The sequence below is a fragment of the Lepisma saccharinum genome, chromosome 15 (assembly GCF_977018435.1).
Source record: "Lepisma saccharinum chromosome 15, izLepSacc3.1, whole genome shotgun sequence".
NCBI lineage: Eukaryota > Metazoa > Arthropoda > Insecta > Zygentoma > Lepismatidae > Lepisma > Lepisma saccharinum.
The window spans coordinates 23,669,836-23,695,971 of NC_139243.1; the positions used below are offsets into that span (position 1 = coordinate 23,669,836).

The window sequence follows — 26,136 nt, forward strand, 5'->3', positions numbered from 1 at the left end:
AAAAGCAAATAGTTGAAATGATAAACATTTCGTGCACTTTATCCAGTAAGCCTTAGCTAGAAATACAATAACAGCGTTACAGACATAAAAATTAAGCAAGCTTTGATATTCTAGTGGCACATAATAAATATAAAATATCCTTTAAAATACTCTGACAAATAGTTGTGGGTTATCTGAAATCAAAATTTTCAAGCCCGAACTCCTGCATAAATAGGCTCTAGAATTCACTAAGCCTCAAAATAATATTGGGTACATAAAATAAAAAGCAGATGGAGAGTGATGCTGATCGCATCATCTCCAAACAGCAAAAACAAAAGTATATGGATGGAGCCCTACCTGATATATTTTGGAAACTTTACCTAGTATAAAAGTAACAAAATACTCAGCAAACTCTAAAATAAACAAACTTTCCTACGTAGCAGGCGTAACCGGATCTAAATAAATACATATAGAAATACAGAACCAAAAATAGCATAGTGGAAATCAGTAAACCCTAATAATAATAATAATAATAATAATATATTCTGTGGCTTACATTTTAGCTAAAAGTACTTTTTTTTAGTGTTTTTGAAAAAATTTAAATAAATACCAAACTCTAAGTTAAAAATTTGTAAATGTATATATGATACAAAACAAAATAAATAAAAATTAATACGTACCCTGCAAAAAATCAGTAAAAAAGTTGAAAACATCTCTTTGTGCATCCAAAATATAATAACAAATCCTTCCTGACTAGATTAAATTGTGTTATTTGAGTAATATTAAGCCTAAACTTGTAAAATAAAAGGGTAAAACTTGACGAAACACACTTCATGTGTACAAAATATAATTCAAAACACATTTAAATTGTGTTATTTGAGTAAACTTGGAGAATAATCCTGTAAACTTGGAAAAATTTCTCTCTCTCTCTCTCTCTCTCTCTCTCTCTCTCTCTCTCTCTGTGTGTGTGTGTGTGTGTGTGTGTGTGTGTGTGTGTGTGTGTGTGTCTGTGTGTGTGTGTGTCCAAAATGTAATAAAAACACGTTCAAATCGTGTTATTTGAGTAAATATTAGGCTAAACTTGTGAAATAAACACATAGAAGTTGAAAAAAATGTCTTTGTGAGTCCAAAATATAATAACAAATCCTTCCTGACTAAATTAAATTGTGTTATTTGAGTAATAATAAGCCTGGACTTGTGAAATAAACAGATAGAAGTTGAAAAAACACACTTTGTGTGTCGAAGATATAACTAAAAGTCTTTCCTGAATAGTATAAATAGTGTTATTTTGGTAAAAAAAGGTATAAAATTGTAAAATAATAATTAAAAAGTTGTAAAAAATGTCTTTGTGAGTCCAAAATTTAATAAAAAATGTTGCCTGAATAGTATAAATAGTGTTATTTTGATAAAAAATTAACATAAAATTGTAAAATAATAAGTTAAAAGTTGTAAAAATATCTTTGAGAGTCCAAAATTTAATAAAAAATGTTGCCTGAATAGTACAAATAGTGTTATTTTGGTAAAAAATTAACATAAAGTTGTAAAATAATAAGTTAAAAGTTGAAAAAAATGTCTTTGTGAATCCAAAATTTAATGAAAAAATGTTGCCTGAATAGTATAAATAGTGTTACTTTGAGTAATAATAAGCCTAATAAACAGATAGAAGTTGAGAACACACACTTAGTGTGTCGAAAATGTAACTAAAAGTCTTTCCTGAATAGTACAAATAGTGTTATTTTTGTAAAAAATTAATATCAAGTTGTAAAATAATAGGTTAAAAGTTGAAAAAAATGTCTTTGTGAGTCCAAAATTTAATAAAAAATGTTGCCTGAATTGTACAAATAGTGTTATTTTGGTAAAAATAAGGATAAGCTGTGAAAATGTTTGACATAAAGTCAAAGTTTGGTAAAAAATAAACTCAAAATTAAGTTAAATAGCACACAGTAACATACATTTACTACCTAAATCAATAATCAAAGGGTCCTAGGTTCGTTACCCCGTGATAAAAGCAAATGGTGAAAACTGTAGGCCCCGTCCCTGATAGCTCTCCCTTCTTCATAGTACAGATAAAAAAACCTGCGCTAAAGCGTCCTGTGCCTTGGGGCAACCCTGAGCGGAATATTAATTGGCGGCTGAAACCAGTTCTACAAGCGACGCATAGCTTCAGAGATTTGACCATTGCTGCGCATTCCAGACTTCCTTTGTTGTCTGGTTCAATCCCTCCCCTGCCCTACAGTACTGCATAGCTTTCCCCTGTTCTTGCGTACTGGTTAACCTTGGAAAAAACCGGTTCTGAAAATCTACCGACGCGTTCTCTGATTGGTCAATCAGATTCCTTCTTTGTTCTGACGTTGTGACGTCATTTGACCTTGAACGCACACTCCCCAAATTCCTTTCTCCTCTACCTTCACCGCCGAGTCGAGATTCTGAGACAGTATTCTGTCTAGCGTGTTGCACCACCGTGTTTCATAATATAATGCAATTACTACATAGTACTAATTAATAATATTACATATCGCGGGTTCGAGTACCGGGACCGTCCCCAATCGTAATTGGACCTGTACCTACACCCATTACCACCGTTCATAGCGGTTCATAAACCGTAAACTCTTATTTTCAATACTCTAAACATTAATTATTATCGATTTATACATTACATACTTTGCAGTAATGAATATAAAACCATATGCATAGCGTTTAGTACCTCTAATTACCTTCTATATACATATTTTTCATAAAATAAATAAATATATATTCATAAAAGTTATAAACATGCAAATACATAAATGTAAAGTATTCTAAGTACATGCAAATAAATTCTAAGTACTTGCGAATTAATTAAAACCCATGCACATTAGTTATAAGTACATGCGAATAAATTGCGAATATTAAATAGCGATTGAGCTTATCTCATTCAACTACTACTAGGGTGTAGGATAGCTTACCCTGTTCGGTTTAGAAAACAAACCAATAGCTCCTGCTTCTCCGATGATTCCAAGTAAAAAGGCCTCGTGTCGCTCTCATGCGCACCTATTTAAGCCTTTGCTTGGCCTCTCGTCACCTCTAGCCAAAGGCCAGTGTTCTTACCATTTCCTGTAAAAGACTTCTCCTACACATTTCTGAGCAGGAACTGGCAAGGTCTGCCAGGGTCAATATTTCTTAAACCGAGCGGATATGCTACGATTCTTACCACTTTGGTAACAGTAGTATAAGCCGGAGACTGATTTCTTAAAATTTACAGGAGAAAAGACGAGAAAGTACTTACGGAATTTCGTTCTTGAGGACTTTCTGAAGCCGGGGAAATTGCTTTTTAGAATCGTGCAACGTATTTTGCCTGTGAATAAGGTATTTTTCGTCAATCATGCATCTCCGTTGTACGATAGCTCGTGCCGCCATTACCATCGACTACGTGAATCAAATGTTCCGTGCGTTCGGTTATGTAACCCCCTCACAGTGTAGCAACCACGCGGAAGTTTGACAAGATGACGTGTGAGCGTTTTTTTTTACCAATGTAAGGTAAGACTCTAGTTTACGTCCTTTTCCTAAGGAATACGTGTCATATATCGCTGGAAAGCTTATTTTATAAGGAATTCAACAACGTAAATCCCAAAGCGAGCAAAAATTTCCTGAAGGAGTAAATCGAGAAAGACCGATGTTGTCCGGATATGCGCAATTGAACGTAATGGGGAATTTTTTAGATGATGAAGCACATATTTAGGGGTGAAATGAGTGCTAATGGAACCTAACCTAACCTCGTAGGCATACCTCGACCCCGTGAATGGATAGTGGGGCTATCGTGAACAGAAAGTGTAAAAAGAAAAAGGTACTTACCCGAAGAGATGCCGGGTGCCGCACCACGATCGCGCACCGCGAACGCAAAGAAGCAATCACCATGCAGATAGGGATGTAAAGTAGAGTCTAGCCTCAATTTTCGCTTAAAAACCTTTTGTGAATAGTTTGTGGGGCATTTATCGGTTCATAAGTTTGGAAACACTGCACATCAGCTGACGATACTGCATATCAGCTGACGATAGACAACGTGAGTCAAAATTTGCCCGCCGAATTAGCAACGACCAATAAATGATTATAATGTTAAAAATAACGCTTTTTTCATGAAAAAAAGTGATCCCCAGCTTGAAAAATCTTCCGCTATGCATATGAGTTAAGTAGCAATGATTTTTATTTGAAAACAAACGAGTTTAATGTGTCTCCGGCTTATACTACTGTTACCCTGATTGTATCCATCCTGTTTGATTAAAACGCCACCTATTGGAAATGTTCAGTTTTGTCAACAAAGAGCAAACCTCGGAACGCGCAAGGAGTTTACAAACGCACTCTGTGTTTACAAAATGCAATCAGTGACGGCTTCTAACCACACATTCGCACACATTATTAGCATTTTACCAACTAGGACGACGTTTACAAACAATGAAGTCAGTGGCGGCATGCAACCACACATTCGCAATTATCTCGAAAACGGCTCGTTTGCAGACCCATGTTTACCGAGACTTTTTTGCTTCTATTATCGTGTACTTTCAACTGTGCCAGTTTGCGCCATTACTTACCTATGTATAAATACTTGAATTTTTATCCAAATTACATTCTTAGGTTGTTCAGTTCACTAACAAGATAGGACAAAGTTACAGCATTGCATTTAATTTGCAAAATTGAGATTCAGGGGCACCGACATGGAATGTTCTCACTTCTGTTGTGTTTGTTTGTGTGTGTGTGGGGGGGTGGGGGGGGGAGGGGACTTACACGTGTTTTTGCTGGAAGGGTAGCATTACATAGGCATAGAGAATGAACATGATTGTTGGACTAGAATGTAATGGTCGGTGTGTCTCCGTATTTATACCAAAGATCACGAGCTTCGATTGACAGAAGTGTCTGTTGTGCACCTAACTTTTGAGTTTGAGTAAATTGGTATGAAAATTGTATCTTGACTTGCTACATTTACTGGTCATATTATATTTTTTATTTAATCCTTGAGAGATTTACTATTTTATTTCTAATTTCTCACTCTCTCTTCTTGCCTAAGGAAAAAACACCGTTTTGCGCACAGACTGTAAAGCTATCAAAGTGGCAACGTTCGATCAAAATCTGTGCGCAAAAAGGTCAGTGAAATTTGTGCGCAATTCTGGATCTAAAGTGTGCGCAATTCGGTTGCAGCGACACGAACGGCTATTACAGCATTAGCACCTTGCACCTTGGCATATAAATGCTAACAGCACCAAACCTGGCCTGTCTAACTTATCCACGTATGCATACAATAGCTTAAATGTAAAAAATATATAATATAAAAACCTATTTACATGCTTATTTATGCTATTATATGCCTACGTGGATAGATTAGGCAGGCCAGGTTTGGTGCTGTTAGCATTTATATGCCAATGTGCAAGGTACTAATGCTGTCCTAGCCGCTCGTGAGTCGAACCGGTCAGTCAACCCCCTCTGGAAATTGGCATGGCCCTTATAAGTGACAAATTACCGTGACTAAAATGAAATAAGAAATATATATACTTCAAGGTTGACATAATTTTCCATGGATCCGGGGACTTCCTTCCCCCATTCCGGATGCCCATGGTAACGTCGTCTTAGCTCTCCATTCTGCCCACCACATGGACTACACAAGGTGTTTTCAAAATAATTCAATGCGAAACAAAACTCACACACAAGAGAAGGTAAGCAGAGAAGAAGAGGAAGGGGATGAAAAATAAATAAAATAGAAATTGGAGAGGTATATAGAAAGTAAAGGAAGAGAAGGGGAAAATACCAAATTCACACACAAGAGAAGGTAGGCAGAGAAGTAGAGAAAGGGAATGAGAGAGAGAAAAATGAAAATAGAAATGGGAGAGAAAGTGAAAAGGTGTAGTAAGAAAGTTATAAATAAAGTAAAGGATGAGAAGGGAAAGATATACAAACAGAGAAAGAAAGAAAAATACAAGATGGCAGGGGGAAGAACGTGGAGCAGGAAATAAGAGTAAGAAGGATTTAAAAATAAATTAAGAGAAGAGAAAGATACAGATAAAAGGATCGAAAGGGAAACGAGATGCAAAGAGATAAAGAAGAAGAAGAAAGAAGTAGTGACAAGAAGGGGAGAAAAAGATAAGGCGGAGCAAGCAAGTGTAAGAAAGATAAGGCAAGTAAATGAAGAGAAGAAATAGTCTAAAAGGTGGTTAGACATAGACAAGGATAGATACAGATCACGGAGGAGAGAGAGAGAAGACGCTCAAGCAAATACAGGAAGAAAGATATCAATAAAGTAAATGAAGAGATGGGAGAGATAGATACCAAGAAACAAACAGAGGAAAGTAAAAAGTAAGAAAGGGATAGAAGGCAGATGAAGAAAGAAGAGCAAATGAAAAATTAAAAGAAGAGAAGAGAACCAGAGAGAAAAAGAGAATATTACCAGTAAAAACTAATGCAGAGCACACATTTCGTACCCTTTAATTACAAACTAAATTCTCAGATGTCGCCACTGACTACCTCTCTCTCCGTATTCGCCTTCGCTTCGCATTTATGCACATGCTACATATAATTAGGGTGACCATACGTCCCGTTTCGACCGGGACAGTCCCGTTTCAAGGGGGCGTGACTCGGTCGTCCCGTCGATATTATTAAAATCCCACTATTTGTCCCGTTTTATAAAAATCTAGGAGTTATCTTGAAAACCAAGTCTAAATTTGAAAGACATTTCATGCTAAGAACAGATGTATTGTTTTGTGTACACAAAACAATGTGTGTTCCGTTGTTTGTAGAGCAGTGAACAAGCATGCAGTTTCTTTACGGGATTGCAACAAGAATTTAAAGTTCCTGCGTCTTGACACAAACTCAAAAGAAAAATCTAGAGTTGTGTGTCTGATATGTGGGGTAAGGTTTTCGGCAGAGGCGTGACGTGCATGTAGCCGGTGTTACCGCAGGTAACAGCAAAATGTAAAGAATTAAAAAGTTGTTTCAATAAAATGACAACATTGTTAAATTCGTCAATGAACACCGTTGCCGTCGAGTAGATATTGCCTAGGACATTTTTTTCTGCAACCGACAGAAGCGAAGAGGGAGGTCATTCCGCTACCCTGAAGAGGCAACAAGGGAGAAGAGGGCGCCAATGCAAGGAAAGAGCGGGGAATGACTTTATGGGGTTATTCATATGCCTGTTAAGGGGCCCTGTTGCCGTTCAGACCTACCGGGACAGCCAGTGTTGTCACATCGGATTGGCAGAAAAGAGCTAAATCCCGCATAAAATCGGAATACCAATTCTGTGAAGCAACCAGAGGTAGACTGCAGAGCCAAGGCTGGATTGAACTACAACTGGAACCAGTTAGGTAATTGATGAAAATATAGTTCCTTTGTGTGAATCGTGATTTGGACAGACCTTGCTCCAAAATACTAAGTTGGCTTGCCTTCCACAAAGGAGCGGAGTTCTATCGTCTGCTCAGTGCTCACCACACAAACGTCAAACTGACCCGAGAAAAGTGTGGTTTTTCTTCTTCCCCTTCGCAGCTCATTGCAAAGAAACAGAGACAGATGAAGAATTGACAAGGGTCTACCACTATTCATTGGATTTTCGTGGTAATTGTCTCATGTGTGGTAATTCTTTCTAGGAGTGTTTGTGGCTAAATCACTGTGCTGATTGCAAAGCAAGAACGAAAATAACAAATATCTAGCTTGAAGAAATGTTTTCTTTACCGGAGGAGGAGGGGGGGGTGGATAACGTCTAGCAGGCATAATTGTCGTACTGATAGTCGGTAACACTTTTGAAAAAGTCACGCCACGCCACTGGTTTTCGGGGAGATTTATAAACGATTGATGAAGAAAAAAGCTGCTCTCAAGAAGATTGGTTGTTCTGCTAAACACTTCTGGCATTACTAAACTTCAGCATAGGAATAACATCAAAGGTGATCAGAAAAGATGAGTATTTATGATGCCTCATTTATGTGATCCATTTTTTTAATAACTAACAAAAATACGTTAATAACAATAATGCGTTAATTACAACAATAACATTATAAGGCTGGTAAACATCTGCTTGGGATGTCCCGTTTTTGGGTCAAAATATTATGGACACACCAACACATAATTCAATTCAAATAAATAGTCTTAATTGATCTGTAACTTTCGTCAATAACAAATACTCACATTTACTCCAGATTTCCCAACTACGTTCGTGCATAATTCTGTAAAAGTGAGAAAGAACATGTTAAAGTCAGACATGAGTTTCACATCCAATTAAGCATTTATTAATACGAACCAAACACATGTGTATTAAATTGGCTAAAAATAATGTCAATTAAAATTAAGTTTATTTTTTTTTAAACTCGTATTCATGTAATTTTTTTCTGCAAAATATTATTATCGTGTGCGTGTGTAAATATACAGGTCGATCTCGAAAGCAGCGGCGATGGGACTGGATGTCATGGTAATGCACCACCCAGCGAGAAGCCACCCGGCAGGCCTTGGGCCTCATGGCTATTGTGCCATGTATTGGGAAGGTAAATGTTTTGCGACAGCTTCATGGGTTTTTATGAGATTGTTATTTTAACTTTTACATGTGTAATGAATGTTCATTATTTTAACCGGTGAAGATGCTTTCGTTGATATTTAGTCTAGAACGCAACAATTTACAAAACAATTTGCCGAGTTTAGTGCACAAACATAACATGTTCTATGGCCATAACTCAGCCATTACGGTTATGTTACAATAAACTTTCATATCTGGTTTTCCACCAGTTTTGAAGGAGATATTGAACACTTGCATGTGTCCAGGTTGTCAAAAAGTCCAGGAATTTTAAATAAATTCAATTCCGGTCCAGGAGAGAAAATCAGCAAGCGTAAATGGGTTCTGGACAGTAAAGAACCTTTTTATTTGTAAAGTATATATATATATATCAATTCGGTCCAGGAACCTTTTTTCCGGAGTTTAAATGCGGTTCAGGAACTTTTTTTCCGGTCCAAGGGTCCAAGTTCCGTATTGAAATAAAACAACGAGAAGCTTGGACCGAATTTAAATTGTTTTGAGGAAAAAAGTTTTGATCCTGTTACGGAACACAATATAATCCATTAGAATTTAAGGGTTCCAGGATTTTTAACAATCCCAGGGTTGGTTAAAGGTCCAGGAATTGCAAATAAATTCAATTCCGGTCCAGGAGATAAATTCAGCAAGTGTAAATGGGTTCTAGACTGTAAATAACCTTTTTATGTTTAAAGTATTTTAATTCGGTCCAGGAACATTTTTTTAGATCAATTTCAATACGGTCCAAGAACATTTATTCAATTGAACAATACGCAACTTGGAAAGGATTTTAAATTGTGCAAGAGAAAGGGTTCCGATCCTGCAGCGGAACCCAATAGAACCCATTAGAATTTATGGGTTCTTGGACCTTAAACAAACCGTGCATGTCTCTTTTCTGTTACTTTTGGCTAATCACAACGAAGCTCTTGCTCAGGCGAGGATTGAAACGTTGATCTCTCTGTATCCAGATCTTACGTCTAGCACTGAAGTGTGGTGACAACTTTTTAGAAGAATCTGCGTTTTTCATTACTATAGCCTGTCCCAGCTATCTCTGGAGCGAGACCGCGCATAACGTCAGAAAGGGGGGGAAGGTCGAGTGGGTAGAGCGAAGTAGTACACGCTGCAACGAAGGCTGGTAATTGCAGCCCCTCCACGCAATCCTGTTCCCTCTCATGTCCTCATTGGTGGAGCCGTCTCACGTCACAACTTGCGCAGAGACTTGCTTTCGTTCGCCAGCTCCGGAGATATATGGGACAGGGTATACCTGAAATAGCACTGGAGCAAAAATTAACAGTGAGTTCAAGTCTACGTTATGCGTATATAGGCTAATCGGGACTGGACCTACAGTTTAAAGTCTAATCCGAACTATGTACCTCCACCGGGTATCGAACCCAGGACTCCTTGAATACAAGACGGGGAGTTACCGCTAGCCTTTTCTGTGGCGCAGTGGTGACGTAATCGTCTTTTCAATTCAATGGTCTTTATTCTTGGGCGAGGTTCAGCAAATGCGGATCTACCACCACATCCCGAGTTCGACACCCGGTGGAGGCCCATAGTGGTTCGGATTCCACTCGGCAATCGAGACTGCTTTTGACATAAACACACACAAATATAATTAAATAGGGGGGTCATATCATCATTCTCATCTTCGTGATTAGCCGAAACTGGCAGAAATGCGAAGTAAAATAAACCAAGTCAACCCATACAATTAAACAGTTTGGAGATAGAAATATTCTCCCATAGAAGCCATCAATAAACATATACCCTCCATACAGATATACCTTACGCCCAGAGGCGTCTCGTGAACGCATGCGTCAATTGTGGGAAAAAGGACAGCTTGCTCTGCGACGACATTCATGAACATTTCTACATTCTAATTTCTTCATATAGGAGAAGTATTTATTTTACACGAGAGCGCTCAACTAAGCTTATATTACATTTCCTGGATCTGAAGTGAAAGCAAGTCATAATTCTTTTCCTACAATTGACGCATGCGTCACTTCAGATCCAAGAAATGTAATATAAGCTTAGTTCAGCGCTCTCGTGTAAAATAAATACTTCTCCTATATGAAGAAATTTGAATGTAGAAATGTTCATGAATGTCGTCGCAGAGCAAGCTGTCCTTTTTCCCGCAATTGACGCATGCGCAGCATGCACCGCACTTACGGCATCACTACTTTTGGTATGAACAGTCTGACCACAGATAAGGGTATCTAAAAGCAAAAGTCACGCCTTCACGCTAATTTCCAATAGCGAAGCCACGGAAGCACTGAGGCATCGCTGGGGGCCGTTTTCTCGGGAACTCCCATCCAACCGGGGAAGGGAAAGTCTAGTGACGTCAGTTTTTGACCTAAAGAGCGGTGAAATTCAGCAGCGCCATCTCTTATTACTTTTGGCAGAATAGGTGGAAGCAAGACTGCGAGTGGTGCCTCTCAGCGCCTCTCAACGGATTATTACAAAACGTCTTGCGAATGGCGATTCTCAGCAGGGGATCAGTGTACGGTTTTCCTGCCTTCGTTCCAGATCTTCTTATATACCCTTATCTGTGGTCGGACTGACGAACCCAACATCAAGCATAGACCGTGTGTTCTATCTTCAACTTGTCTTACCTTTACATTCGGCTCTTGATACGCACTGGCACGGAGGAACACACTTATTGGGAGCCGTAGAAGCGTAATTGAAGACCAAAATCAGAAAACAGAGTCTGATGAACATTCTCTTGGGAGTGAATTCTGAAAAATAAAGAAGGAAATTTAAGAAAAAAAGATTACGTCATTCATCATATTTCAACACAAATGTTAAAATCAGTCGGTAACATATTTAATTTATTTTACATAAGATTCCAAATACAGCATTAGCCATATTACATTGGAATTACTAACAGAAAAAAATATAAGAAATAACAAACAGAAATTAGATTCGATAAAAGAGACATTTTTACTCAGCAGTCTTCTAAAACAATTTAGACCTGCACAATTTGTATTACTGTCCAGATATTATTAGAATAATTACGTGGGCGGGCAATGTGGCACGAATGGAAAAGGAAAGAAGAGTTTACAGGATTCTTTGAATTGATGTTTTAAATCCACTTTGAATACAGATAGGCTAATCAGGGCTGGACCTACAGTTTAAAGTGGGATCCGAACCACTGTGCAATGTGCCTCCACCAGGTATCGAACTCGGGACCCCTTGATTCAGCTTCATCACTGAATATTATATTTAATTTACAGTATTTCAAATGTAAAGTAATATGTAGTCCTCACTACTACGCCATCGGGGAGGTCCTTTTTAGGATTATTGTTGGGAAACCTGATGGTAAGAGACCTGTAGCAAGGCCAAGACGAAGATGGAGGGATAACGCTGAGATGGACCTAAAGGAAATCTGTTAAGTATGGAAAAGATCTTGCCCAGGATAGGAACAGACAGGTGGAGTGCTTGTGTTGCTGCAGGCATAAACCTTCGGGTTTAAGAAGGCTAGAAAGTTCCTTCTAAAATTTGCCCTATTTTAAAAATAATAATTGCTGAGTTGTATTAGCTGGGTAGTCTGTTGAACAGGGAACGCTGAATGAGTAATAATCTTGGCTTCTGAGCAGTGATGTACAGTAGACTATAAGTTTACGTCTACATGCGTTGTCTACACGGAATCTACGCGTAGATTACATTGGGTTGTAGTTTACATAGACTACGTAGACAATCTAAAGTGCATTAAAATTAATTTTCAAGGGTTTCATGAAGGGAAAGTGACATATTCAACTATATTGGTTCTGAACGAAATGAAAAGATCCTATTTACAACAAAATTTCTCTTCTCGTCTATTATCAACTATGGAAGAAGATAAATAGTATGCAAAAAACAACAACAGATGGCAGTCGTTAGGCAAGAGTGCTCTTCTTCCCATAAAACACTAGAATATTTCCTATATTAGGTTTCTTCCTAGGTGAGAAATTGTTCAAATTTGGAAGAAGGAGTATGAAAAGTTCTCTTCACACATCAGCAACTGATACGCAATATTATTTTGTTTTACTTTCCCGGCGCCCTTTGCTAAGTTATCACCTTTCGTCATGTTGTTTACATAGATTACGTAAAATACGTGTATAAAATAGTCTACGTGTAGAATGTAGACTATCGGTGGTTACGCGTAGACGCACATCACTGCTTCTGAGCGAAGAGTTGAGTGCTTCTTGTTGTGCGAGACGACACCTGAAAGTGTATTTCTTGGAGAAGGCGTTCACCTTTGATGGTACCATTAACTGTTTTATGCAGGAGTATATGGTCTTCTAGGCGTATGGATATTTAACATTTTCATGAGGATGGGATTTTGCAAGTGTTTTGTGGGTGGAATTCGCTGAAGAACAATGTCCAAGAAGACATTTAGTCTATCTAAATTTGAGGCTGTGTTAGGGACTGTTACCTATTCGAAAGATACTCAAATGTCGACCTCATCTCTGTAGTCCACCCTGGTTTCTTGCAGGCTAACAAGGCTATGGCATGTGTTATCATGGTCATCGCCAGACATTCTTGCAGGTGGGGGTTGGGCAAATGATAAAAGTTGAATAGTAGATAAATAATAACTATAATTACCATGGTTATAAATGTTATTACACAATAATAAATATTATAAACTAACAAAAATAAATTTTATTTCAAATAATAATAATAATAATTATATTGTTGTCCTCCTCCGTAGCCGAGCGGGTTAAGGCGTTCACTCGTCTTGAGATCGTTCGCTGTGGGACGGCGTAGGTTCGAATCCGGCTCTGGTCGGAATTTATTCGGCCTACGTATAGGGCCGGTGGCAACCCACCATCGTGAGGAAATTGGGAAACTCCGAATGAGTGAGCGGTAACCCGGTCGAGAAGACCTACAACGGCTGGGGGTTCGACGGGCTGACCACCCGTCACCCCAATACTGGTCTAAGATCTCCACGCTTCAACAGCTGACGGAGGAACAGTGTGGGAGGGAGACCAGCAGTCGGCAGGTAAGCCAAGGCCCTCACGGGCTGTAGAGCTTTGGGTTATTAATTATACAGGGTGTATCAAAAAGAATCATCCGATTTAAAAATGCTATATTTAGGAAACCAATGGACATAGAACCTTGCAGTAAGTTGTAGAATACATGCTGGAATATAAAGTTTTGTTTGCAATAAGGTTTACTTTGTTGCAGGTAGGTGACACTGGTGCAGCTCACTTTTTAGTCCGCGTCAGGATGGCAACCCAGCAACAGGCAGCATTCTGCGTGCAACGTCGAATACACACTGTGAGCAGTAGGTGGTGCAGCACCGTATTTACGACGATACTTACGCCGCACAACTGTAACGGACCACATTTGTTGAAGTGGAGAACGCAGAAAGCTTTCGGTTGTTGAGATGCCATCTTGAAGCGGACTAAAGAGTGAGCAGCACCAGGCGCCCGTTCCGAAAGTCGCACGAGTTGAACGCGTTAAACGAGTTATGGTAATTGGCCGTCCCATAAGTGCTCTCGTGCATTTCGTTATGCTGTCCCAAAAGTCGCTTTCCGTGCTTCTCGTGCAAGAACGAGATTCACCAAACGCACGGGCCAGAAGACTGGTTTGTTCGGTGAGAATCGTCTGCTGCCTCAACTGTTCTTACAATGTGATTAAAATTAGTAACAATGCCCACAGTAGAGTTTATTTCTGCCATAAGGACATGCATTCCGCTCGACGCCACGAGGACGCTGCGCCTGCGCTTTCGTCTAGAGCGTCCCATAAGTCTGGAAAATAACTCGTTTCACTAGGTTTCACCAGTTACCTTCTTTAAATTCGTTTCGTTAAGATTTTCGGAACGTACCTACCTGCAACAACGTAAAACGTATTGTAAGTGAAACTTCATATTCCAACATGTATTTTACAACTTACTGCAAGGTTCTATGTCCATTGGTTTCCTAAATATAGAACTTTTAAATCGGATGATTCTTTTTGATACACGGTGTATTATTATTATTATAATTGGGGGAGTAAATACCAGCACAACTGTTTTCCATTATTTCATTTGCTTTTTATGCAGTTAGTATCTGAATGCATTTTGATATTAACCTTTGCACGTCTCATTCAAGAGAAGGCTTGAAATGTTAGGTGGAGTTTTTTATATAAAGTGTGTTGTGTGACCTCTAACCTACAACTGTAATTTTTCGAAATTTAAAAATGTGGAACTATTTGTTCTTTGGATGAAATGTTGTTTCTGTATTTTTCACACAATGTTTTCGATCCAATGCACTTTTACTTTGCTTATTCTATTCGAATACTAACGAAATGAACTTTATTTCTGTTCTTAACAATATGAGTAATAAACTTTCGGGTTTCTTGTATCTTTAAATGAAGGATGCCAATTTCCAGGGGGTGTCCTTCGACCCCCCCCCCCCGACAACCATGTGTGTTGTCCTGTCTCTTGTTCCTTCTACAGTATGTACACTTCTGTTCACAAAAAGTGGCACACTCGTTTGAGTTGAAGTCCAGCTTCGTGGCCGGAAGTACAGCCGAAGTAAGTATTCGGAAAGCAGCAGTGTTGCTTATTATCAATCAGTTTAACCATATGCAGGGCATTTTGTCTCTCTCAGACTAAAAGAAAAGGGCTAACGGAAATATTGCAGCGTAAATATTAATTAACTGGAATCTCCACGTCTACAATCAAAGTAATGTAAATGTGAAATATTCCTGAATTTTATTTTTAAAAAGAAACGCGTTTTTGACATTCATGACGAAGTAGTTGTCACAATTCCTTAGAATGGGAGGGCCTGAGAATGGGTGTTCTTTTTGAATCTCTCTTCATCGGCGCGAGTAGCCGAAAATGGAAGAAAAGCAACACTAAATAACAAAAAGCAAAAAAAAAAAACGAAATAAGAATAAGCGAGACAGAAATAGTACTGTTGCAATTACTGAAAACTATGCAAAAAAAAATAATCTCTCGGAAATAGTGTTATCCTAGTCCAGGAGAAGGCTTGAAGAATAAATAAACTCTTTCCCCATACACTTTGGCAAACAGAATCGTAAAGTTGGCATACTCCCCCCCCCCCCCCACATCAGTCATCCAGGCTATTAAAAATAAGTCAATGGTTGTCCTCTCATTTAGCTTTAACAGTAAATGTAATTTTTGTAAAATAAAAATTGTCGGGATTTACTTTTTACACGTGCACGTTGGTTTCGTAATGGAGCACGAAAATAGAATTGTGACTCTCGTAATGATGATGAACACGATGGCCATTTAGGGTTGGAAACACTCGCCTTGCACAAAAACACGACTTCGCAACGTTTTCCTTCATTTTCATGCACAAGCTTGACTTGTATTCTGTCCGCAATGTGCACAGCACACAAGCACTATCTGATGAAGCGTATTGCTTTCAAATGAATGAAATGAGTGACATCAAAAGTTTCGAGCTGGAAGGAAAAGATATAATCTTAAGAAGAAATTACCTGAATAGCTCGGTTTCTTCCCCGTGGTATGTGGCCATGTCGGTTGAAGCTCAGCTTTGTAAGCTGAAATCCTAGGTTTGATTCCCCTCATGGTCGCTTTTTTTTACCAACTTGTAACACATTAATTATTTCATTGTCTTTGTATTTCAGTGTTTTAAAAGTGGGATGAGAACCATTATGTGCCTTCACCGAGTATCGAAACCTCCTGATTACAAGTCAAAACAATTGTAGCGTTATATTTTATTATTGTTCGTGTGACAAGATGAAAAAAATATGACACCCACAGATCTTCTGACAGTCGAGATAATTATGAGTGTAAAGCGTGTTTTATTTTCTTCGTCGTGTTGCGGCTAAAACTAGCTGCTTACAATAAATTATCAATACTAAAAACGCGTTGTGAAATAGAACTGAAGGTGAAACGTGCAATATTCTTTGGAAGAAGAGTCACTGAAATTAACTGCAAAGATTGTGAATTACATGGAAATATTGTTTCGTCATACATATGCTTGTTTGTTTGAGTTTGGCGTTGAAGTCCACTTTATGCACATCAAGGATAATCGGAACTGGACCTACAGTTTGAAGTTAGATCCGAACCACTATGTTATGTGCCTCCACCGAGTATCGAACTACAATTTCTTAATTGTAGAGTTTAATACTGCTCCAAGAAACTCATTTTTGATGACTGGTTTTACTTGTCTCAATATAATAAATAGGAACATCATTTACCTCACTATAAAATGAGTTCCTGGGATTTGGCAAGGCCACTTCTCTTATTTTTCGGTGGGCATGCTATGGTGTCCTTTGTGAGTATCACGATCAGTTACCATATCATCACTCATCCTCATCGTCGCGATTTGCCAAAAGTGGCTAAATGAAAGTTAAAATAAATTGCGTATTTATGAAAGAAGAAAGAATACTGTTTTTTTTATATAAATTGTGACGTCTTTGAAGTATTTATTACAAAATATAAAAGGGGAATATTTTGTTTCGTAGGTTTGAAAGTTGTCAGTAATTCGATCAATATGAAGTAGCCTGGTGTTGGGTTGTCTTGTTTAAAATCACACGATAAAATAAACTCTGAATTGGTCTCTAGTAAAACAGAAAGTTAGAGTTGAAATTTCTCTTGGTTTAGGACCTAGCTATAACCACAGTAGAGACTTGTCATGTTAAATTTGAATCTTACCATAACAACTTGCATCTTAAATGAAAATAGGAGTCTGGCTATACTACGATCCAACTTTTAGGAAATTCAGTTTCTGATATGTATTAGCGCTTTCAAATGAACACCCCAAACAATTTAGTAGAGGCTCAGAATGCTTCCTATGCCCTTCATGTAATTGTAACACCACTGACGTATCCAATTATATCTGACCTAGATTTGTTGTTAACTATTAAAACATGGTTACCAGTACTGCACTATGTTCCCTGTTATTAGAAATTAATAAACCTATAAACGGGAAGTCACTCGACACTCGTTCACATTTAATGTTTTCGCTTTCTCCTGAGCAGCCTTTTCATGCAGTGACATTGATAATTCGAACATTATATTATTGGTTTTAACAATATTTGCCTGTAACAGATTCGTAATATGTATAATATGTGTCCGTCTATTCCTTGCTCGCACCTGCTTCCGACGCCCGTGGTCGCAGTGCAGTCATCGGCTGCCCGCCCGCTGTTGAACCAAGCTGGGTACTGATGGACGCCTGATAGCTTCCCCTTCAGATGGGCGAGTCGGGTTGGTTCACGACAAAAGCTGAACGACATTCTTTGTTTATCTTCAGTCCCCCATTCCAGTTCATTGTGTTTTCTTCATCTTTCTTCTCCAAGAAAGGAAGAAGGTGTTAGAAAGAGTGGAAAGGACAAGAGAGAAAGAGGAGAGTAGAAGGAAGAAGAATGAAGGTAAAAGAGCGTGAGATAAAGAGTCCAACCACATTCTAGATTGAAGTAAATATGTTTAGCCTTTTAGGTGAAAATACAGTTGACAAGGGAAAGCCACCTGCTAGAAAGTTCAAGAACAACTTTCTAATAGTCTGGAGGGGAGTAATGTTTGTGTGTATATATATCGTCCTGTTTTTGTATCTTGTTACTTTTGTACTTGGTGCAGAGTCCGAAGAAGACCTTGCTAGAAGGTTGAAACGTTACGTTTAGTTTATGTTTTATAATAAAATTAATTACTGCCTTGGTCAGCATATTGAGTTTTTCAATAACCATGTATTTCGGACCTACAGCCATAATTTTGCATAATAATATACACTTATCTCTAGAACATGGCAGATGTTTGGTTCCTTCCATAGTAAGTTATATTGTTTAAATAAAACAATGAGTGCAGGTTAAAATTGATTCTCGGTTAGGTGAGGTATCGTACTGAAATTCGCCCCTCCCAACTGTAACTTCTGGACACCTTTCGCGAACTGATCACGTTCAGAGGTGTTTCGTACAATGTATACAGCCTGCACGAACAAGTATGGTACATTCTGTAAGCCTAGAGAAATAACTTGAAAAATCAGGAACGCTAAGGCGTAGTCATGACGACGACCTTAGTCTTTTGCTTTATTGGAAGACTTTTATTGGCAATTAAACTTTGCTAATAATATAATTTGTTTGATATTGTTAGGGTATGACTTAAGATGACCTCTCCGATTTTCTTCATATTTGACATACTTACTAATTGAGGCCTGCTAATGACGAATCTGAAGATAACTTTTGTCGGAAACGTCTAGAAATTGCAAAATAATTGCGAATCATTGACGCTAGCCCCCGAACCATTGGCGTTAGCCTCACGAACCATTGACGTGTGGTTAGGTTAGTTTCGGTTAGGTTAGGCAAACACAGTTAAAATTTTGTGCCGTGGTAGTATCAGGTATATATATATATATTTCCTTGTGAAACAAAAAAAAAATTCGCGAAAATCTACGGTTTCCATTCCGAAAACTAATTTTCGCTTATTTTGCAATTTCTAGACTTTTCCGACAAGTTTTAACTTCAGATTCGTGATTAGGAGGCCTTAATTAGTGAGTATGCCGAATGTGAAGAAAATCGGAGAGGTTGTCCGGTCATCTTATGTCGTTCCAGTGTTAGTAACAAACAAAAAAGTTTTGACAAGATATAACGTTCATATCTGCATTTAAAACAGCAATTTGTTTGGTATTCTCCACATATTGCTTTTGATCAATGGTTGCAATACATTCTTGTCATCCACTTTTTTTCATGGTTATCGCAAGTTATTGGGAAGTTTGAGAGATGGGTGTTGTGCCATGAGTTGTCTAGAGCAGTAAAACCACATTTTTTAATTTTTGTTTTGCAAAACACAATTTATTTTTCCTTGTCGATACAAACAATAGATGTGGCAAATTTGCTTACGTTAAAGCTAAAGCTTCGTCAGAACAACTACGCACATAAAACAATATCAAGTAATTTGAGAACAGGAGAGCAATTGAACTTATACAGTATCACTCCCTCCACAGTTCAAGGCCAATTGAGGGTACTGAGCAGGGATGGACGATATCGGAAATTTGATATCGCGATGTATCGTTTAGAAAATATCGTCACAGATGATACGATATTTTTTCCGTATCGCAATATCGGCAATATATCGTCTCCACGATATATATCGCTGACACGTTATATATCGCTAATATATCGTTACAATATATCGCTAACACGATATATATCGCCAAATATCGTGACGATATACCGCTGACACGATAGGTTATATTATATATCGCCAACACGATATATATCGTCAAATATCGTGACGAAATGTTACCTACACGATTGCAAAAATATCGTGACGATATATCGCTGACAAGATTATATATTGCCAAAATATCGTGACGATATATAGTTGATATCACCTGGACGATATATTTTCAATATCGCGATATATCGTCTGGACGATATCGCCCAACACTAGATAGCACCACAACTAAACATGTAGGAAAATAAGTACGATTTGCTGGCGTATAAGACACACCCCATTTCTTGTACAAGTTTTCGAGCAAAAAGCTTCATATAATTAATTTACAGTAGTATTCCAAATTTAAAGTAATATGTAGCTTTCTTTGAACAAATAACTTAAACGCAATCTAACTAGGAAAGAATACATTTTAATCTTCTTCATCACACATCGCAAGGAAGCAAGAAAGAAATCGTCTAACTCGGAGGGAAAAGTCGAGAAATGAAGATGATCAAAAAACTGGGTATCGTCGTGTAGGACGCACCCGGTTTTCAGATCTAATTTTAAAGAAAAAAGTGAGTCTTATACACCGGCAAATACGATAATTCTCAGATGTCATGTGCTTTTCTTTACATTAACTACGCCCTTACAGTGAATGGAAGATAAAAATGTACTCTAGAGAAAAGTTTTAAAAACTTTATGTAAATGGGGATATGTGTGTGCACACATGTAATGATTTTACAACATTGTACCCTTCTCCAATTTCGTCCATATTTCGCATACTCACTAATTTAGGGCTCCTAATGACGAATCTGAAGTTAAAATTTGGCGCTCACGTGTGGAATTTCCAAAAGAAAAAGGGATCCTTGACAATGCACGATTGCTCATTATTTACTGACATTTTTTTACGGTGTCCCACAAACCATTCACGCATATCACCTACAACCATTCACGGTGAGGTTAGGTCAGGTTAGGCAAACATAGTTAAAATAATGAGCAATCGTGTATTGTCGGTTGCGATCACGAACCCCCCCTTTTTTTTTGCAAATTCAGCACGTGAGCGCCAAATTTTAACTTCAGATTCGTGATTAGGAGCCCTAAATTAGTGAGTATGCGAAAAATGGACGAAATTTGAGAAGGGTCCGGTATTGTAAATTCGCTCCAATATGATAAAAGGGCAATATTATGAATTTACGTTAATGAAATACATTTAGGAGAAAATAAGATTTGTAAAAATTGCACAGAAATATAACGAAAAAACATTCGTTTAGGCAGTACATTATATTGCCATGTTAAATATTATTTCCCCATTAATGTACAGAAATAACACAGTTCTCTCTCCAGTCTTTGACCTAATAATGATACTTGTTAAGTAGGTTACAAGACAAGTCTTCGCAGCGGTGAAACGTTGAATGTAGAACTAATGAAATCAAACCATTTATTTATTTATTTCTAACGCATTTTACAGCGTTCCATTATTAGACAGGCAAAAGTGACAATCTTCACAAACAATGCAAAAATTTTCACTTTTTCGTGATTGTACGGAGGGTCACCTTTTTATGTAACATGAGCTTTGCTGAAACTTGGCGAAAACTTCAATTGCAATAAAAAGTAGTTTAAAATCCGGTTTATCTGAAGAGACTTTCTAAAATTTAAAAATACACAAAACTATTTTCGTCTTAATATTTAATGCTGTACACAAGTGGTTTCAGGTCAGCTAACATTAAGCATATAATTTGTACTGTACCTCTAACTTTCATCGGTACAGTGCATCAATATTAAAACCGGTCCACAAATTTGTATATCCCTACAACGGTAACTACGGTATATCTTTTTCTACAGCTGAATCTACACGCTAACTACAGTGGTACTGTAAAATTTACAGCACGGCGTCGTATTAAAGTTTACTGTGTTATACTGTTTACTGTACAGTACATTCCGCATTATCAGAAAGGCGTGTGGTTCCATCAAAATCGGATAAACGAGTGTTTAGGGTTTTGAGATCGGCACAAACAAAGTGCCTTATATCCAGGAGTATTTTGACCGTAGCACACGCACACACACAACGCAAGCAAAGGGTTTAACGTTAGTTTGTAAGATCTGGCCCTCCAAATGATTCTACAGTGCTTCTTCAATGTTTGTAGTCAAAATAAAATTACAGTTTTTGAGGTCAAGTACTGAAATTCTAAAACGTACACAAAGTGTAATGAAAAAATTACTTTTCATCGTGTGTTGTATCTCGAGTTTCACCTGGCTTGCCTGTCATAAGGAATTATAAATTGTAGGAATATTTAGGTATGATTAATTACAGAACGATAATTTCTTCCTTTCTACGTTATAATGTCCTAAACACGTAATGGCACATGAAATATTAAAGTATTTCCAAGGCATTAATGATTTCACCACAGACAGCACGAATATGTAACATTTACAATTAAAAGAAGACCAAAATAACATTTAAATGTGTTATTTTCCTAATGCACAAACACATATACAAACTCTTCTTACTTACATTACAAGTTTCCTTTCACGACGTTTGCGACATAACAGACGATCAATTTTTTCAGCTACCCCACACTATCGTCTACCAACACAGTGTGCCGTCGGTGTACTCAGCTTCAATGATCGTAACTAGCGCCATCCATTGACAGAACTACGCACTACTAGACAGCGTTCCACGACCGGCTAGGGACAGCATTAGCACCTTGGGAAATACATATTAACAGAACCAAACCTGGCCTGCCTAATCTATCCATGTAGGCATATAATGGCTTAAATAAACAAAATATAATATGCCAAACCATTACATGCTTATTTATGAAATTATATGTCTACGTGGCAGGGGCGGCGCCAGGGAGGCGCGAAGGGGTGCTTGCGCATCCCCAATTTTTTTCCGCACCCCTTCAGCACCGCCTATTCAAAACCTATGATGAAACACTAATAACTCTTAGGGCGTCATATGTCGAAGTCACACTGAGCACCCGAATGTTAGGTTTTGTAGTGAGACCGCTGTTATTGTATACAACAGTCAAGCATTGAAAGAGAAGCCACATATTTTTTCCTGTACTGTCGCCAGTCTCTATAAAGATCAGAGACCGTTGTCTTTTCTTTCGCCAGTATTGTTGACAATATTTGTTTCTTCTTTTGTTTTAAGTGGCCAATTTTTTTGTTTTCCGATAATTGCGTACAGCTTAGTGTTATTTTTTTGGCATTGTTGTTAACGGTTTTATTGTCCAACTACTTGTTGTTTCTCTTCTCTCCAAGTCGCAGTGGAACAAAAATTTCTGGTGCTTTCAAGATACCATCAGGTCGTGCTCGGGAAATTATTTAACGCGAGTTGTATCGTGATGTGCATCTTCATGTAAACAACGATAGTCTACATTCTACACGTAGACTATTTTATACATGTAGATCGCGTAATCTATGTAAACAACATGGCGAAAGGTGATAACTTAGCAAAGGGCGCCGTGAAAGTGAAACAAAATTATAGTACGTATCAGTTGTTGATGTGTGAGCAGAACTTTTCATGCTCTTCCTTCCAAATTCGAACAGTTTCTCACCTAGGAAGAAACCTAATATAGGAAATATTATAGTGTTTTATGAGAAACAGACCACGCTTGCCTCACGACTGCCATCTGTTGTTGTTTTCTGAATACTATTTATCTTCTTCCATAGTTGATGATAGAAGAGAAGAGAAATTTTGTTGTAAATACGATTCTTTTCATTTCGTTAGGAACCAATATAGTTGAAAATGTCACTTTCCATTCATGAAACCCTTGAAAATGCACTTTAGATTGTCTACGTAGTTTATGTAAACTTCAACCCAATGTAATCTACGCGTAGATTACGTGTAGACAACGCATGTAGACGTAAACTTATAGTGTACGGTACATCACTGCCTGTATGTCCCTATGTTCCACGTAACATGTTTCGTAAAGTACCATTTCAGACTTTGTCGAGGAGCCCAAAATTCGCGAAGAATGTTACAGTTCGTTGATGGGGATAGTGCGGCAGAAGGGAATTTTAACAAAGATGAAGTTGCCGTGCACTTCGCGTTTTGTCTTCGACACCACAGCATCTGGGGCAAACGGAAGATAGCCAGTGGTGCAACCACAGGAGGGCAGGGGGCGTTACACCCCAGCCTTGGTCGAAAATCAATTCTATGGGGGGGGGGCAAGGGGGTAAACAATGAAGTAAAAAAAAAGCAAGGCTGGGAGAATCTAAAAGTAGCAGGACAAAATTATACTCAAAATGGATTCTTTATTTTTTCTTCCAGACGGCCAAGGGCACCTGCAGAGAGGCAATTGCCATCCTCGATTTCAAATTTTATGCAAATAAAAGTGCATTTCGTAAACTCGTAAAAGTTCATAGATAGCTAGGGTGCGGCGAACAATCTACATTGAAATGTTATAAAAGAGGGAATGCGGAGCTCTATTAAATTAATATTGTTTTCAATTTCTCCGAGCGAAGCGAGAATTATTATTTTCTGTAACGCATTGTAAATTACCAGAGAGAAAGAGAGGTAGGGTCAACTATGTACATCAGACTGTTCCTGCTAAGCACTTTGGTCTTAAATGCATGAACAATTGTTTTGATGAAAACATTTATATCATTTTTGCTCTTGTTTTTTTATGAGGCGGATGAATTGATTATGTAATGTATTTAAATAATATGTTGCATACATATATGTGTATTAAATATACTTTGAATACGTACACAGTTTAGTGTTAACATGTTGCACGTGTATTTTCTTATTTTACGTTGGTCCATGTTGCATATGTGTAAACATATATTGTACATTAAATTTATCCATGTCGTGTACAAAAAGAATTATATTCGTCATGCATTTTCTGTATTTCAATACAGTTTACTTGCATGTTTTCCATTATTAGCTAATGTGAAATTGAATGTTTTGAAAAAAGTATTTCAAATAGTTTGTTCCAACACAAATGCTTTAGCACCGACTTCTACCCCCTTTTTTGCATGATTTACAAGGATAATAACGTCATTGATACTACTACTACTACTACTACAGAACATTCCCTGACATTCGCTACGAGACTCGGCGGCAAGCGGCCCGGCATCAGCGCTTGTCTCTCCCGGTGAACGGGGTCCGCGACAGTCGCACGCTAGAGTCTGTTTTTTTTTGCTCTCCCTGCCTTCGCTCTCTTTCCCTTTCTGTTGACGTTGCAGACTGACGCCAGTATAATCCTCCCTCGGAAGTTGTGTTGTGTCGTGTCCGTGTGTTGAAGATTGTGGCTTAATATGGCACCACAAAAGTTTACATTACAACAAAGGATTTATCTTGTCGAGTGTTACTTCGGAAAGAGGAATTGTGGAGAAGTACAACGACGTTTTGCAACGAAATTTCCTGGTGTTCCCGTTCCACATAGGACCATTATATTAAACCTCGTAAAATGTAAAAAATAAAGTATACAAAGACAATCCGCACACTATCCGTGAGTTAAAAGAGAGTATTGTACGAGAAATCGGGAGAATTACAGTAGACGAACTTGCACGTGTAAATGCCAATTTCCTTCGGAGATGCCAGGAATGTGTTGCAGCAGAGGGATATCATTTTCAACACCTTCTGTAGTCAAGGTTAGTACACAATATGAAAACTGTAATTTTAATAGCGGACTCTAGCGACTGTCGCGGACCCGTTCACCGGGAAAGAGAAGCGCTGATACGGGCCGCTTGCCGCCGAGTATCGTAGCGAATGTCAGGGAATGCTCTGTATTACTACTACTGCTACTTCTACTAATACTACTACTAATAATAATGTCATTATTACTATTATTATCGGCCTACTTGCCCCCCCAGACAAAAATTCGTGATTGCTCCTCTGCTAAAACATGCATGCATATTTCATGCTTTATTTTCAACATCGCACCCCCTAAATTTTATTCCGCACCCCTCAGCACCCCCAGATGATTAATCCTGGCGCCGCCGCTGATACGTGGATAGGTTAGGCACGCAAGGTTTGATTCTGTTAGCATGTATTTCCCAAGGTGCTAATGCTGTCTCTAGCCGCTAGTCAGCGTTGCTAAAATAATACGTACTGGCAAATGATAGGGATACCCAAATATGTGGTTCATGACGCGCGCTGCTGCGTCATAGGACGTTCTTTGGGGGAGGGGCGGCTACACTAATAGGACTTATTATTATTATGTATTAGTTCAGCACAGGATTGTTTCCCAATCATGTTGAACATAATATACTGTACATGGAGAATAAGAAAATAAATTATAAAATTAATTAAAGTATCATTAAAGTAGTTCTTCCATCTATTTAGAATATCGCTTGGGTCAGCTAGAAAATCACATCTTTATCTCTTATCAAGTTTACTTTAGGTTGCCACCCCTTTCTAAATTCATTTATACCTTTATATAAATCTCTGATATTTTTGTTTTTGTGATAAACAATTTTCACCTTGAGAGACAGCGATTTTCTTTGAACGCTCTCCACTTCGTCTTGCCATGTTTTGTACTGTGGATGTCATATGGGACTGCAGTAATGGTTGAACAAGTGTAATGTATATCTTTAC

General features: G+C 38.1%; 1 protein-coding gene across 2 annotated transcripts in view; it reads right to left on the reverse strand.

Moving 5' to 3' along the window:
- Positions 1–22,217, reverse strand: part of LOC145999424 (uncharacterized) — a 42,057-nt gene extending 19,840 nt beyond the window's left edge. The window contains exons 1-3 of one of the 2 annotated variants that reach the window (XM_083136383.1): positions 22,107–22,217; positions 11,098–11,220; positions 8,116–8,153 (exon numbers count right to left, since the gene is read on the reverse strand). In XM_083136383.1, the coding sequence (XP_082992509.1) occupies positions 8,116–8,153; positions 11,098–11,203 (144 nt within the window). In that variant the 5' untranslated portion in view covers positions 11,204–11,220; positions 22,107–22,217. Of the gene's footprint in view, positions 1–8,115; positions 8,154–11,097; positions 11,221–22,101 lie in introns of both variants that reach the window. The other variant, XM_083136382.1, reaches the window with a different exon arrangement.
- Between the last annotated feature and the right edge of the window lie 3,919 nt (positions 22,218–26,136).